The 16,975-nt window shown below is 44.8% G+C and overlaps 1 protein-coding gene across 1 annotated transcript in view; it reads right to left on the bottom strand.

Moving 5' to 3' along the window:
* LOC310680276 (uncharacterized protein) overlaps positions 1–16,975 on the bottom strand; it is a gene marked incomplete at its 5' end in the record, with an annotated part of 79,592 nt that overhangs the window by 4,212 nt on the left and 58,405 nt on the right. The window contains 11 exons of the mRNA XM_083446651.1: positions 23–287; positions 1,055–1,285; positions 2,127–2,233; positions 3,128–3,305; positions 4,109–4,333; positions 5,932–6,153; positions 7,079–7,247; positions 8,272–8,383; positions 10,639–10,789; positions 11,048–11,188; positions 12,211–12,381. Of these exons, the coding sequence (XP_083302777.1) occupies positions 23–287; positions 1,055–1,285; positions 2,127–2,233; positions 3,128–3,305; positions 4,109–4,333; positions 5,932–6,153; positions 7,079–7,247; positions 8,272–8,383; positions 10,639–10,789; positions 11,048–11,188; positions 12,211–12,381 (1,972 nt within the window). The remainder of the gene's footprint in view (positions 1–22; positions 288–1,054; positions 1,286–2,126; positions 2,234–3,127; positions 3,306–4,108; positions 4,334–5,931; positions 6,154–7,078; positions 7,248–8,271; positions 8,384–10,638; positions 10,790–11,047; positions 11,189–12,210; positions 12,382–16,975) is intronic.

Raw genomic sequence — 16,975 nt, 5'->3', positions numbered from 1 at the left:
AAATACTTCAAAACAGAGTTACCTGCGCCATTGTCCAAAAGCTCTAGATCCACAGCTGCTCCATTGTCTGCTTCAATTGTGGCTATGACTTTTGCACCAGTCACAGGTAAGAACCCTTGGCTGACTTCTGCGTGAATAACCAACGGATCAGGAAACTTATGCGTTCTTTTTATAAGAGGCGTCACATGAACTGGAGGCACAGTTGCTGACCTTGCTCGGCTCGTGACTGTTATTGTCATGGTTTGAGCTGTATTTTGATTCTGCAGGGAATACGTCCAGTCTCCTGCCTGGAAATCAAGTGATGATAAATAGAAGGATATTAAATATCCCATATGTTTATAAATACAGTTCCTATTTCCTTCGGTTATTATTATGCTTTGATAAGATGGGGTGTCTTTTTTTATTGAAAATATACCAAGAGCAGATACTAGCAGCAGCGTCATGCTAGGCATTTGATGAGCTAAGAAATGAAAAGAACGTCTCATGGCACCTTCCAGACCAGAGGTTCCCAGACTGATTTAGCCTACCGCACTCTTTTCGGGGGAAACAAAAATTACTCAGTGCTCTCCTGGGAAAGGAAACATGTACAAATGGCTTATCAATTTTTAATTGTCTTCTTTATTTATGTTTCCACCCCCCCTATTTTTATTCAATGCCTCCCATTTGCACCCAAGGTTCCGGGGGCCCCCAGGGAGTGGTATCTCCTGCCTCCATCCCAGAGCCAGGCAAACGCTTTCTGGGCTTGGGGAATGAGGCATGAGACTGTGCCAGGATCATAGAGGCCTGCTGATTCCTTCTCTGAGCATGCGCAGAGCATCTCCCCCGCCCCTTATGCCCGCTTGGTTGTCCTTCCTCCAGCCATTTCTAGGCTAAGAGTACTGGCACCTTCTCTTCTGGGGGGGGGGGAGCACTGTTAATATCATTGCAAAATCTTACACTGAGGACTTCTAGAAGTAAATGGCTCTTCCTCACTTGCATAATGTATTCTTATTTTCCAAAGGAAAAGGCACACAAGTAACAGAAGAGTTATCTGCATAGAGACTGGATATTTTACCTCTGCGATTCCACTAATCTGGAGCCGGGCTGTCCGTAGGTTGGTTTTATCAGTTATGAAGTCCTTTGTACCATACTTTTTCCCCTTGGGATCTGTCAGAAACATCTCTGGTGGAGTTGTGCTTGCGCTCCACGTAACGACAAAGAAAGTGTCTTTTCCCACTGTTTTATCAATGGATACTGTACCATACATCCATCTCTTGGCAGCTACTTGCTGCGTTTTACTTTCAAGCTGTTGGGGGTGGGGAGAGGAAATAAGTACGCTGATATATTTGAAATGTTTTATAACCTGAGTAGATCTGCAACGGGGATAAAACTGGTATCCTACAATATCTCCATGGTTAAAGACATGGAGGAAAACAAATGATGTAGCAACCCTAGCTCAACAACCCTTCCCAGATATAAGATGCTGGATGCTTAATCCATTCCCTGCAGATGCCGTAATTTATCTTCCTGCACCAAATATATTTATTGTGGTTGCATGTGGCCCTTTGCTGGGTGCTAGCCACCTTGTAAGTTTTAACCCAAAAGGTTTGCTACAAACGGCAAGTGTCAAAAACATGCAGTTTAGAGAGATTTTTCTGACGGCATGTTTGACTTCTAAATGAAGCTCAAAAGCCAGGACAACCTCTGATCAAATGCAAATCAATGATCTCAAATGAGAGGTTGACTCTGCGAGACACACAACTCTAATTCCACAGGCAAAGAGAAGTAAATTTGCAGCCGATACAATGGGAGATTTGGGGTGAAATTTCTAGGTGAAGCAACAGATCTGACACCACATTTTGGCAAAGAGTAGTCAATGAGACACAATCTGGAATGGGACCATGGTACTTGTACAACCACACATTCAACTGAATTAGGACCAGTAAAAACTGAAATGTTGTTTCAGCGCTGCCAAAATCCACCTCTGTAAGATCTGTGAATTCTGCCTGGTTCTCCTGCTGCACAATACTAGTAAAATATGGACTATAGAATTAATTTTACTTTGTGCTTTAAACTTTTTTTTTTTTTACAGTGCCTAATAGCCGTAGTAGAACTGCTTATTTCACTCTAATCTTTGCAATGCATACCTGAATAGATTGTTGACTGAGATCTCCACTTCCTGAAGAAATTCCGCTGAAAGCATCAATGAGACCGTTGGAATTCAAGCTGTCAGTGGCAGCAAATTTCAGACCTCCTGGAATGCAATTGAAGGAACAGTTAGGATACTTGGTTAGTTGGAATAAAAGGCAATACACTGCTGTAGTGTAGGCTTTTATACATCTGTGTGCAGAAGACATCTGTGTGTCAGTAAATGTAAAGTAGGCAGTGAGAGATTTTACTTTCTTGGGCTCCATGATCACTGCAGATGGTGACAGCAGCCGCAAAATTAAAAGACGCCTGCTTCTTGGGAGAAAAGCAATGACAAACCTAGACAGCATCTTAAAAAGCAGAGACATCACCTTGCCAACAAAGGTCTGTATAGTTAAAGCTATGGTTTTCCCAGTAGTGATGTATGGAAGTGAGAACTGGACCATAAAGAAGGCTGATCGCCGAAGAATTGATGCTTTTGAATTATGGTGCTGGAGAAGATTCTTGAGAGTCCCATGGACTGCAAGAAGATCAGACCTACCCATTCTTAAGGAAATCAGCCCTGAGTGCTCACTGGAAGGACAGATCCTGAAGCTGAGGCTCCGATACTTTGGCCACCTCATGAGAAGAGAAGACTCCCTGGAAAAGACCCTGATGTTGGGAAAGATGGAGGGCACAAGGAGAAGGGGATGACAGAGGACGAAATGGTTGGACAGTGTTCTCATAGCTACCAGCATGAGTTTGACCAAACTGCGGGAGGCAGTGGAAGACAGGAGTGCCTGGCGTGCTCTGGTCCATGGGGTCACGAAGAGTTGGACATGACTAAATAACAACAGCAGAGCACTGAAAAGCAGTGAAGATTCTGTGGGCAAGTAGGAGGAACATTGTGCGGATGAAAGTAGCATGGCGGGGGGCTGGGCCCACTAGTAAACTCACTCTTAGGGAAACCCCAGTTGGCACCAAGTGGAATAAGGGTGTGGCATTCTGCTCGCTCACTTACCCGTCATGTCTGCCAGCATTTCTAGTTCTTTTTCAGCTTTTGGTCCCAAAGCAATGGTGTGGATTATAGACCCACTATTTCGAACTTCGGTAAAGCAGGAGTTTACAGTGCTATCTTCTCCATCTGTCAAGAGCACAATTTCACAGCCTCTGGTATTTGGGTACTTCTTTAAAAACACCTGTATGGAGCAGAGCATTTAGAATCTTAGCAGCAACTAGGAATGTGGAAGCCACCGGGCACCATTTGTGCTTAAAATGAATGAGAAAATGCTACAAAGCTCCGCTAAGTGTGGTGTGTTGCTGCTGTTCTGTGTGAACTAATTCCCTACCTGTAACAGAAGCAGAGTCTGGTGAGATGGGTGCCATATCTTCCATGGTTGTTAATAAGGAAGTATTAGCATTTGCTATTTCACAAGAGAAAGCTGTGGTTAAAACCATGGACTAGGACCATGGTTTGAAACCATGGAAATGTTGGCCAAGACTATGGTTTGAAACCCCACACAGCCATGAAGCTCACTGGGCGACCTCAGGCCAAACAGTCTCTCAGCCTGAGAGACCACCTTGACCTCCTCAGAGGAAAGGTGGGATAGAAGGACAATAATAAACAATCAAACTGAGAGGCTTCCAGTTCATAGGTGGCAGAAGCCACACCTGGTGGAAGCCACTTTTGCCTCCAGTCACTTCAATGGATACAGAAGTACACTCAAGCTAGGAACCTGATCTTTCAGAGGATTGGGACTCCCTCCAGAACTGGTTGAACTTACCCAGGCAGAACTTACCCAGGCAGTGGATCCACCTGCAAATAGCATCTCTATCTTCTCTGCACTGAGTTTGTTTCTTGGCTTATATGAGAGAGCATACCTGCTGAAATACCCTCTTGTACACAACCCTTAGATACACAGCAGCCCTTTACACTTTTGCAACTGGCTACCCTACAAAGAAGAATAGGAATAAAAGAATCTGGAATTTTATTCTTTTTCACCTGAAATGCTGACCGCACTCCAGAACATATCTTAGTTCCTCCACCAGCTGAAGTAGGAAGAAACCCTGCAAGAGTTTTGCGCACACTGTCGTCACTGATCTGTCTCAGGTGAGTCTTGACTGTTGCCGCTTCGTTGAATGTGACTACTCCAACCCAGGATCCCGCTTCAATAATCTGCAGGACGAATATTTCCGCAGATTGCTTCAGCCGACCAATGCGATTGCTCTGCATAGAAATAACAATAATAATGGTAATAATAATAATAAAAACCAGCATTCAAGGAACTGCCAGTGTATTCTGGGAAGCAAATAAAGATGACTGAAAATGCAACTGTCAATTATACTTTAAAAAACAAGGCTTGATAATGCAACTGTAGATGGATGTAGGCAAATGCATAATGTCCATGAGTTTCCAAATAACCTCATCCATGTTGCGATGTCGGGCACAATCCATCTGGATGTTTCCCTGCACAGGCTCCATTGAAATGGATGGGAGGTTCACAAGAGCACCTTTCATTGCAATGGGGCTTGTCCCACAAATTCTGCTGTTGGACAATGATTATCCTACAATGTTTTTGTGTCTGATATTCAAATTTCTATATGCTAGTATAGAAATATAAACTCTATTCCAGAATGTGCCCCCCCATTTTTTAGTTAGTTAGATGATGTAAACCCTGCCTTTCAATTAAAAGATTCCATACACTTCTCCAATGAAAATAAGGACGTCCCATGTCTCTTAAATCCACTTCAAAGACTATTACCAGACAGGCGCATGCAGTGGGGGTGTGAGGCAGCCAGGTACACTTCCCTGGGCCTCAGAGGGCTAAGCCAGCTGGGGGGCCCTGCCAGGGATTCGTAGTTTTGGGTTTGAGTTTTAGTCTAACTTTAGTCTAACAAGACTCTTGCCCCAGGCCTCCGACAAGCTCTGCACAAGCTCTGCACAAACCTGTCACCAGAATACAGGAAAGCCAGGGCAGCAGGAAAATGCATTTACAGCTACCCATCCCAGGAGCTATATGACTTCCTCCAACCCTCATCATGTGTCTACCATAAACTTCTGTAGTAGGGTATTTCTTCACTAGGGAAGCCTTGTGCAGCTGTTGACGTTTCCTGCACAATTGAGAAACCTGAAAGACCTGATTGATCTGGCCAGATCAGGATTTCCCTTGCCTCTTTCCATTCACTTTCACCCCTGCAGTTTTCACCTCCCATGTTCCATCTCTTCCTCTAGGTTCCCTGCACCAACTGGGGATTTACAATGAGCAGACCTTGCATTCTACCTCAGCCAGGTTGCCCACCCTTGCCCTAGAACTCTTCTCCTGTATGATTTAATTACTGTAGTTTCATATATATCCAAATTAACCAAATCTAATCTAAAACCAAAAACAGGTTCCCTGTCTATAAGGCTGAGGGCCTTCTGGCGATTTCCTCACTGCGAGAAGCCAAGTTACAGGGAACCAGGCAGAGGGCCTTCTCGGTAGTGGCGCCTATCCTGTGGAATGCCCTCCCATCAGATGTCAAAGAGAAAAACAACTACCAGACTTTTAGAAGACATCTGAAGGCAGCCTTGTTTAGGGAAGCATTTAATGTTTAATAGACTATTATATTTTAATATTCTATTGGAAGCCACCCAGAGTGGCTGGGGAAACCCAGCCAGATGGGCAGGGTATAAATAATAAATTATTATTATTACATAAAACAGCATGGCATTTATGACAGAAATGTCAATGCTGTATTGACACTTGTTGTCACTATTGACATCAATTCCATCATTTTTGAACTGTCTCGAAATACTTCTTCTGAGCTCCAAAAACATAGACTCACCGAACTCATACTTCCAGAAACATCAAGTACTAGGCACAAAACTCTCTCCTGTTTTTGCAGCAAAGTGATAGTGGGGCTAGGCGGAGGAGCTCTTTGTGGAGTTGATTTGGCAAAGTCAGGAGAAGTCGTAATGACATCCCAGGTGCTCCTGTAGTTGCACATTTTATTCTGCATATTTGTTGCTTTAGTATTGTGGTTGCTTTTGTCACAGAACTGAGTAACCTAAATAAAAGGTAAGAAGAATAAATCAAGTTCACAACCTTATAAGCAATATCTACCTCATGGCAGCCATTCCTTGGGAAGAGGTGCTACAAAAGTGGACATCCTTTTTCAGACAAAAAGAACAGATGAACATATGCTTGTTTGTTCCCTCATTCCTTCGCTTGCTCACCTACCTAGCTTTTCACTCTGAGCTGTTTCCCGCCGAAGAAGGGAACATACCCGCCAACATTTCCCTGGTGGAAATAGGGACGTCCTAAGGAAAAGCAGGACATCCCAGGGTCAAATCAGAAACCAGGATGGCTTCTGTAAATCCTGGACTGTCCCTGGAAAATAGGGACAGTTGGAAGGTCTGAGGGCGAACTTTGAAGGGTACCTCAACTCTACTCAAAACCAGAAACATTTTGCAGAACCCCACACAATTGTCCAAATGTTAGTTGTTCTGTTGCAGAGAGCAACAGAACCCATCTCACTTTCCTTCAGTCTGACTATGTGCCTCAACTACCTCATTCGGGTTGCACTTTTTTTGGCAAAGTTTCCGACGGCCAATTGCCGGCTGTGTCCGAACATATGGCGACCCTACTGTTGGACTTAGTGGCTGCTCAGTCAGTCTGGGTCCCGTAGCTTGTGCTGTATGTAGCTTCTATAAATTGAGAGAAGGTTTCAAGAGGGAAGGACGGGAAAACTGCAGGCCCTTAAGAAAGAGTTTCTTCTTGAATTGCTAGGTCAATATAACTAAATTTTGGTTGGAATACTTTCTCCCCAGCCCTAACACAATCTTATTGGTGAAACACACACACACACACACACAATTACCTGCAAGAATTGAAGCTAAAAATCTCCAAATATTATATTTAACTTAGCAAAAATCCTGCATTTTTGAGGCATTGGAGAAAAATAAATCCCAACTAAGACCTATCATACTTACCGATGGGATACTTTGCACATACATTATAGATGTTGGAGTATTTTGATTTTTTTCTGGAATGAATTGGCACCCAGATTCATACAGCTGAGTTTTTGGTTCAACTTTGCATGGTCTGGTAGTTCCATCAGCGAGCGGGACTACGTAGCTACCCTTGAAAGTAGCTGGGCACCTAATCAATATAACAGAAACAGACATGGTCAGTTTAAAAGTCAATAAATAATCACATGCTGGTATGATTGTATGCTATCTTGTTTTCTGTAATGCCACGACTGCTAAGACAAACTCCAGTGCCCACCAGCCCGGCCTGAAGATCAGATTGTAGAACTCTTCATAATGGGCGGAGATGAAAGAGTTTGAATCAATTATATAGATGATTTCTAGACAGGTACTTTATTCAGCAAACATGTGGTTCAGATCTGATTTTTATGTGTGCTCCGTTGGTACATTAGCTCATGTCAGAATGCTCCTAGCAGCTCCCAGCTGGTTGCCCAGGAAAATATAAAAACAAGGAAAAGTTTCTTACAGTCCCTTTTTATTTCAAACACTACAGAGAGAGACCCTAGAACCCAGACTCTTGAATAATGGTGTTGTCCTGAGTGAATCTCCACCCCCACCCCCGTCTCTCCCACTTCCTCATTCATCACTTCTATGTGTGCTGCTATGTGCCCTCTGTCTTTGGGCTCTTTGCTCTCCTACTTTTAAGGCTTGCTGGGTTCTGGGCGATGGAGGGTCTGGAAGGCTTTCTAGTAACTAACTCCTCCAAGCCATGCCAAAATCCAGGCCTGTCTTCAGCACACAGCACATGGCGTCTTTTGTTTGGCATTGTGGGCCAAAACAACATTGCCAGGTTAGACTCAGGTGAGGAGCAAACAGAAGTAGGGACAACCCGCTGAAATGTCACCAGGCCAAAAGAAATGCCCTACTGGGCTAAATTGTGTGCAGGACTGTGGCTGAGAACAGTCTCCAGAGAGACTGAGTAAGCTGGCCGAAAATAAGGTCTTGGGCAGCGGAAAAGTGGGCACTTGCCCGAGGGCAGGACATTACCCCCACTTTGCCCTAATGAGAAATCTCTTCCATATATCATCAAAGCTCATCCTCAAGACAATGATTCACACCGCAACCAAACGAACGAGCCCAAGGCAAACATCACTTATAAAAGAAGAGATGCATCTGTTGGAGATTTGGGGTGGTACCTCGTTGCTTCAGGCATGCTGTTTCCCCCAGGAGAGTAGAAAGGTGCATCGTTGTTATATTCATCAAAGACACCCCATCGGAGATGAGCCCACTCATGGACAAGGACTCTGCCTGTGGAAGATCAAGGACAAAACCTAAGATACCTTTTTTAAAAAGTACAGTATAGAGGTAGATAGAAATTATTGCCATGAATAGTGAGCAAGTATCTCAGGGATGCGGGTGGCACTGTGGGCTAAACCACAGAGCCTAGGACTTGCCAATCAGAAGGCCGCGGATCAAATCCCCACGACGGGGTGAGCTCCCGTTGCTCAGTCCCTGCTCCTGCCAACCTAGCAGTTCGAAAGCGCATCAAAGTGCAAGTAGATAAATAGGTACTGCTCCGGCGGGAAGGTAAACGGCGTTTCTGTGCGCTGCTCTGGTTCGCCAGAAGCGGCATAGTCATGCTGGCCACATGACCCAGAAGCTGTACGCCGGCCCCCTTGGCCAATAAAGCGAGATGAGCGCCGCAACCCCAGAGTCGGTCACGACTGGACCTAAGTCAGGGGTCCCTTTACCTTATGTTAGGGTACCTCAGGCAGGTGGTAAGAATTAGTCCCCAAAGTGGGAGCATGTGATGGGGCTGGATGGTTGCCAGCATTCCCCAGCCCCTATAAGCCTTCGGTGGGGCGGGGTAGGGGGAGAGAACACACCGTGTTTTAGACTTGCTGTTTGATGTTCTGTAACTGGTGCTCGAGAAGAAGCCAATCAAGCCTGGCAACCCATTCGGCGCCTGCGTGTGATTGATTACTAGCTTGGATGGAGGACTCAGGAAAGCAAACCCCTCCTTGACAATTATAACACACCCATCCCACAACCCCCCCCAAATAAAATCTGAAATGTTGTGCAGTCATACCAATGGTTAAGTATCTATTATTATTGGATTAGCCGCCTTTTCAATCTGAGCTCTTCTGTATTTTTTTTTTTTTTGGGGGGGGGGGTAGTGCTGCTTAGCAAATGGTGGAAGATGCACCTCTATTTCTACCATTCAACAAACAATTAAAAATTCAATTTAGCTTTCCTTGTTACGACCCGAGAGCTGTGTACGGTGCAACGGAGGAGGGCCATAGTTGTCAAGTTACAGATTTGAAATTAAGGGACCAGCAGCCTCAAAAATAAGGGATCAGCAGCCAAAATAAGGGATTTTCCAAGCACAGGTATGTTCGACTTCTGAGCCCCTACAAGCCAAAGGTAGAAAGCCCAGCCAGCAGCCAAACGAAGCCTCAAGCGGTGGTTCCCACAGCAAAGAAACCCGGCAGCAAGGGAAACCACCATCACCTCTCCGCTGGGAAGCGCTGAGCAAAGGTGAGTCCCCAGGCAACACGGTCGATTTGAAACCCAGCATGCAAACTCCAGCCCCCAGTCGTTCTTAGACTCCTTATTGGGTGAGCAATGCAACCAAGCAACACAGTTGGAGCCTCCCTCCTTCCTGGCCGGCAGGGAGGGAGGGAGAGGAGCTGCTTCCTTTGAAACCCGGGAAATTTAAGGGACATCATCAATAAGGGACAGCAGCGGGACACGGCCCTGGGATAAGGGACTTTCCCACCAAATAAGGGACGGTTGACAGCTATGAGGAGGACAAGACTTAAGCTTTCCACAGCCTCTTCCGGATCCTGCCAGCCAGAGGCACATCCTGCCCGCCCTCCTTTGATTCAGAAGATGAATCTCCCACAGTACTCCAGCCTCCCCAACCACAAGGACTGCCCAATAAGGTGAGTGCCCTTTAAAGGCAGCCATCTTCTTTTGGAAGGTGGGGCTCGCTATGCACCCAGCCAAGATGTCTCAGTCTCTGGCCCAGACTAAGTGCTTCCAGAGGCATCATCATGCATCACTTCCTCAGAAAGGCTGTGGATCCCTTGTATTTCTGACGGTGTATTGACTTAGCCTCTTGATGAGACACTACCGGGCTTCTCCTGTGAGCCTTGAGCTCTCACAGAACAGGATATTCCTTGGCTATGTTCATTTTAAGACAATTCTTAATGGCTTCAGATATTAACCCACGAGAGAGTCTGAAAGTACTTGATACAGATCGCATACACCTCCTAAATGCACCTCCCTTAAATAATCCTGAAAACAGTAGGAAGTTGTTTACTTTATGGTGTGTAAGCCACCGCAGTAACGTTGCTGAAAGGAAACAGAGGCACGTTTTTGCGGGTTGAAAAATGTGCTGATGAACTGGACACAGAGATATTGCCGGTTCCTTATGACGTTTTGGTTGCCTTTAGAGTGATAAAGTTTAAAGTGGTATGGGTTCTTCAGGACCTTCCTTACTCTGTTATTTTAGGGAAACTCGAATAGTCTAATCTGAACGAACAGGTAGTAAGTAATACCTCGTGGTCCATAAGCGTCAAGCAACTTGTCATTTGTCAGGAAGTTAGGAGTTAAATGAATGTATCGCCCAGGTTCCCCACATCCGCCATATTGCAAGGTGTAGGGATCGTCTCCATGTTTCAGGTAAGGAGCTGCCACTATGACTTCTGCCTGAAATAAAATAGAATTTGGTTGAAAGATCACCCAGAAAAGCAGCAGCAAAGTACCTTTGATATTAATGCTTTATTGTGATTTTTGCCTCAGCAAAAATCCTCATTATTATTATTAATATAAGGGACACTTGGAGGGCCTGCGAATGTACACAGCCCAAATCTATGCCTGTTTACTCAGAAGTAAGTTGAGTTGCCTCAATCTTTTAAAAAATACCCTAAGTACACCTACATTTCAATGCATTCTCTCCAGATTTACCTTATCGTATGACTCTCTAGTTACTCTTTGATAGTCAGCTTTTGTTTTCCACGTCGAGGGAATGATCACTTTTACAGTCTTGAAGTAAAATCTTTTCTGTGTTGCACCGAAGAGGTAAGCAGATGCTTCTTGAACCATGCCCTAGCAAGGAAAGGAAAGAAAGACCTCCGTGTGTTCAGTGACTAGTATCTGCATTTGGGTTTGTAGAATGTGCACTTAGGGGTGGTGTAACGATTTTAAAGGCTTGCCTTCCCTCTGCCAGGCTTAGGCTGGCTCAACCAGCAGTAGCCCCAGTCTTGAACAGAGCTTGAATCGGATGGCTTAACTTATGCTGGCTTCCCCTACACCAGCTAGTTGTATACTGCAACATTTTCTTGCTGTTCCCACCCATATATATAGTATACCTGAAGGAGCGTCTCCACCCCCATCATTCTACCTGGACACCGAGGTCCAGCGCCGAGGGCCTTCTGGCGGTTCCCTCACTGCGAGAAGCCAAGTTACAGGTAGTGGCACCCGCCCTGTGGAACGCCCTCCCACCAGATGTCAAAGAGAAAAATAACTACCAAACTTTTAGAAGACATCTGAAGGTAGCCCTGTTTAGGGAAGCTTTTAATGTTTAATAGGTTATTGTATTTTAGTGTTTTGTTGGAAGCCGCTCAGAGAGGCTGGGGAAACCCAGCCAGAAGGGCGGGTGTGTGTGTGTATGTATGTATGTATGAATGAATGAATGAATGAATGAATAAATAAATAAATGTAAAGGTCTAGTCGTGGCCGACTCTGGGGTTGCGGTGCTCATCTCGCTTTACTGGCCGAGGGAGCCGGCATGCAGCTTAGTCATGTGGCCAGCATGACTAAGCCGCTTCTGGCGAACCAGAGCAGCGCACGGAAACGTTGTTTACCTTCCCGCCGGAGCGGTACCTATTTATCTACTTGCACTTTGACGTGCTTTCGAACTGCTAGGTTGACAGGAGCAGGGACCGAGCAACGGGAGTTCACCCTGTCACGGGGATTCGAACCACCGACCTTCTGATCGGCAAGTCCTAGGCTCTGTGGTTTAACCCCCAGCGCCACCCACGTCCCTATTATTATTATTATTACTATATACTTATATCCCCACCTATGCTTGCACATTCTACACATTTAGAAACGTTTAGCAGTCGCACCTTTATGTTGTCGACAATTTTGTTGTCTTCTGGTATCTGAGGGTTGATTGCAATGACAAGGTCTTCAAACCCACCATTGTTGAGTTTCACCGTGGCATCTGTCACCCCATGTAGCGCTTGTAACATCAATGGAAGAAGCCACCAACTGAACACCATCTTTGCTCGTGCCTCCTACTCCAGCCTCATGGAGAAAAATGACAGCACAGAAGGGTTATTCGTGCGAGGAGAGAGGAGGAAGCTAAAACTCTGCTGTATGTTTTGTAAGCGGAATGGAAATTCTGACTGGCCTAGATAACAAAGACAGAAAAGCTGATCACTGACCCAGCTGGTAGGACTCTGCTGTTGAGAGAGCTATGGGTGCGTGGAGGGTTAGGGGTGAGGTGTAAAATGGGTTGAAAAGGAGCAGAGAGGTTTGGCAGGAGGTGTCCTGTAGGCAGGTACCCTTATATTATTTTAACCCACCTGGGATCTTATGGTGAAGGGAGGAAAGTAAATAAATAACAACAACAACAATGCAGTAATAATATCACAATAAAACAACACCGTTAGTAAAATACAATAAACGGATAAAACGAAAACTTAAAACCAGAGCATTACCTACACAGCACAGCAACACCTTGGTGGAATTGAAAAGCCTTTACAGTGGGAAACACCAATAAAAGAACCCTACAAGGAAATATCTTCTAGGACTCAGGTGTTACCACAGTATTGACCATTATCTAGGACTGCCACGTGTCCTCATTTTCCAGGACACGTCCTCTTTTTCAGGGGTAAAAATTCTGTCCGGGTGGCTATACTTTTTGGATGAGTCATAGACATCTGGATGAGACATAGACATGGTTGAAGACTTGCTTTCCTCTTCTCTTCTCCTGCCCCGCTCAGCAACATATTACAGCTTCTACAACCTACGTATAGTAGGGGTATTTAAAGGAGAGTCATCATAGCGTCCTCTTTTTTGCTCTTTAAAATATGACAAACCTACCATTATCCCAGCCATGCTTCCACCATAGTCAAGACACCGAGTAAACCTTCTCACCAGATATTAGGCACAAGGCCAGCTGATATGGGAGGAGGTGGGTCCTTCAGGTATCCTGGACCCAAGACATTTGTTGCTTTAAAATATAATCAGCAACACTGCTGATTAAGGTAATGTGTGGGACTTTGAAATTCACACTTCAGTGTAACACTAAGGGCTGAGCTAGACATGGTGTCAGCTGAACACACTAAAGCAAATGACAGAGGGTGGTCATCGAAAGACATTAAACCCAGAAGCTTCCTATAGCTTCTTCCCTATAGCATTTCCCCCATTCACCCCACTTCCAGTATAAAAGCTTGGCTGAGGAGAAAAGCATCCTTTGGAAGAGATAAGCCACAGGGTTGGGAGAGTTTAGTACTTTTAGATCTCCTCAGGTCTCTGTTTTTAAATAAAGGGCATACATGAAGACATGCATTTCACACAGCACATAATTTGGCCCCTAGCTTTAGGAATATATCCAGTGAGAGCCTGCTGTGTCGAAAGAGCTAAAATCACATGAAGAAAATTGAAGTTTCAACCCAATACATACTTACCTGCGTTTAAATCCAGCAGGACTAATTTTTGAGATTGATTAGATTTGCATGAGGTGCGTCCTGCAGATTACTTCCTGCTTTTTAGGACTCTGGCTTGTTCTGAAAGGCTCAGGAGCCAGGAGATCAACGCAGAGAAGTGTGGGTTCGATTTTCCTTTATATAATATCAAAACCAATGGGTCCACCCAGTTTCCGCTAAAAAGGTTTCAAAACCAAAAGGTACACCCGATTTCCCTCTAAATGGTTTCAAAACCAAAGGGTCCACCCTGTTGCAAAATCTCTGAGGACTTTTTAAAGAAGTATAAAATTAGCCAAAACTGTTCTGTGGGCAGATGAACTCTCTTTGCTTCTAACTGAGTTCTTTCAAAAGCTATGTTTAGAATATGCTTCTAGTGCCCTTTGAGATTTCACGCTAACGATTCACTTGCTTGGCTGCTAGTGATTCTGGAGGCCGGATGAGGCCAAGCTACACAGTTTTCTAACTTTAATCAGTCAGTAGCTGTTTTTTTAGACTACAATTCCCATCATCCCTGCAGCACTCTGTAGCATAAATACAGAGGACTAAAGAGCATTCACCCAGTGCTACTCTCTGGACATTGCAGGTTGGGAACAGACTGATAGCCACCCTGTAGAGTCAGCCCAGAAGTCAGCCCATGGTCTATTATATCAATAAAGGTAAAGGGACCCCTGAACATTAAGTCCAGCCACAGACGACTCTGGGGTTGTGGTGCTCATCTCGCTTTACTGCCCGAGGGAGCCGGCGTTTGACCGCAGACAGTTTCTGGGTCATGTGGCCAGCATGACTAAGCCGCTTCTGGCTAACCAGAGCAGCACATGGAAATGCCATTTACCTTCCTGCCGGAGTGGTATCTATTTATCTACTTGCACTATTGACGTGCTTTCGAACTGCTAGGTGGGCAGGAGCTGGGACCGAGCAACGGGAGCTCACCCCGTCATGGGGATTCGAACTGCCGACCTTCTGATCGACGAGCCCTAGGCTCTGTGGTTTAGACCACAGTGCCACCCGCGTTCCTTCATTATATCAATAGCTGCAGAGAAATTGAGAAAATTCAGCAGGACTGTATTACCCAACCCTCCTCTTTACAAAAGTCATCTATGAACTGAAAACATAGATAATGTATGTACTTTGGTTGTTGTTGTTGTTGTTGTTTAGTCATGTCCGACTCTTCGTGACCCCATGGAGCATGCCAGGTACTCCTGTCTTCCACTGCCGCCCGCAGTTTGGTCAAACTCATGCTGGTAGCTTCCAGAACACTATCCAACCATCTCGTCCTCTGTCGTCCCCTTCTCCTTGTGCCCTCCATCTTTCCCAACATCAGGGTCTTTTCCAGGGAGTCTTCTCTTCTCATGAGGTGGCCAAAGTATTGGAGCCTCAGCTTCAGGATCTGTCCTTCCAGTGAGCACTCAGAGCTGATTTCCTTAAGAATGGAGAGGTTTGATCTTCTTGCAGTCCATGGGACTCTCAAGAGTCTCCTTCAGCACCATAATTCAAAAGCATCAATTCTTCAGCGATCAGCCTTCTTTATGGTCCAGCTCTCACTTCCATACATCACTACTGGGAAAACCATAGCTTTAACTATACGGACCTTTGTTGGCAAGGTGATGTCTCTGCTTTTTAAGATGCTGTCTACATACAATTCTTAATAATAGGGTTGTTGAGCTTTTTTGGGGGGGGGGGAGTTGATTTTCTTTTGTCATACGTCCGAATTCATTTCAGCAATTTCCTACCAGACACAGCTTCCGACTGCAGTATTCTGGCTATGTCCAGAAAATTCCAGATGTTTGACAACCCTTCTTATTAAATAATAATAGCCTTTTTGGCTAAAATGTTTGTACAATCTACTGGGTCAAGGGTCCCCCTTTAAGGTAGTGAGGACCACCCCCCTCATGCAATGAAACATTCTACACATCTGAGACCCACCCAATCACCACCACCTCCAGCTTGATTTCTCCAGCCATGCTGGGCAGGGATACAGAGAGCATTTACCTGCCACACCCTGTTCATGAGATCGAGTTGCACAAACTGAAATTGATTCTGCAAAGTTGGACAAGATGCAACTCCGCCCCCCTTCAAAATGGTGGACCAGGTGATGGCAGAAGACCTCTGTTGCCTCCAGGTGCTCATTCAGACCAAGAGGCGAGGTCAAGTTCTGGACAATCTGGAAAATCTCTACTGGACGTCTACTCCACGAGTATATAACCATTATCTAGCCTTGCTTTCTTGCTTTGAACTCAGTAGAGTTGTGGGCTCCACAGTGCCAGAGAAGGTCTCAGGAGTGATAAATGTAACAAGCCTTCTCATCTTGCCATTCCACAATGAGATGAGAGCCTTGACCAGATCACGGGCTCTTTCCATTGGGGAAGCCCCCAGAATGTTCAGATGGATCTATCAGACCCTCAAGTCTCTGAGGGTGCATGACCTTAATCAGTCGGTGGAATTGGGTAATTTGAAAAAGGAGAAGTCTCCGAATATATTAAAAAGAGGAAGCTTCTTTCTGGGTAACAACTGGAAAAGGTAGATAAGAAGCAATCCATATCCTCTATGGATGGGTGGGTGGGCTGGTGCAGTTCCGTGTAGATTTCAGCAAACTCCTGATTTATTTATACCTTTAGAATGAATGTTGTTGTTGTTTTAAAAAAAACACAATTTTTTATTAAATTTTCCATTTTAACAATCCAATAAAATCACATTAAATATTCCAAATTATAAAAATACATATCATATAGTCCAAATATTCTGCCAAATAAATAATTTTTTCTTGGGACTTCCCATGCTTCAAGTTCGGGGGGGGGGGGGGCGCTGCTCTGATCATCTCATATCTCTACTGCCTTGAGTTTCCAATAGTTCCTTTAAATCTTCCTGTTGTTAACCTTCCTTCTTTCATGGCCTCTGAGGTGTTTCCACAGGGGAGTTGAAGTAAGCAATAGAATGAATGGTTTTTACCCTGCTGCCATCGGAGTGAATAGAATCTGGCATTTAGCTTTCCCTCCTTTGAGAACATTCGCTAGTAACTTTTTATCATACTCATCCTTTTGCTTTATATAAACCATTTGCTCAATTCTTTTTTTCCTCAATCTCTAAGCACTCCAACTATTATGTTTAGCTGCCAATTACCTGTATGTTTTTGAAGAGCTTTTAGTTCTGCTTTTAGTCTAGCAATCTCCTCTTGCAGAGC

Source organism: Podarcis tiliguerta (genome assembly GCF_965153285.1).
Source record: "Podarcis tiliguerta genome assembly, chromosome: 6".
Classification (NCBI taxonomy): domain Eukaryota; kingdom Metazoa; phylum Chordata; class Lepidosauria; order Squamata; family Lacertidae; genus Podarcis; species Podarcis tiliguerta.
This window is presented reverse-complemented; position numbering and strand designations above follow the sequence as displayed.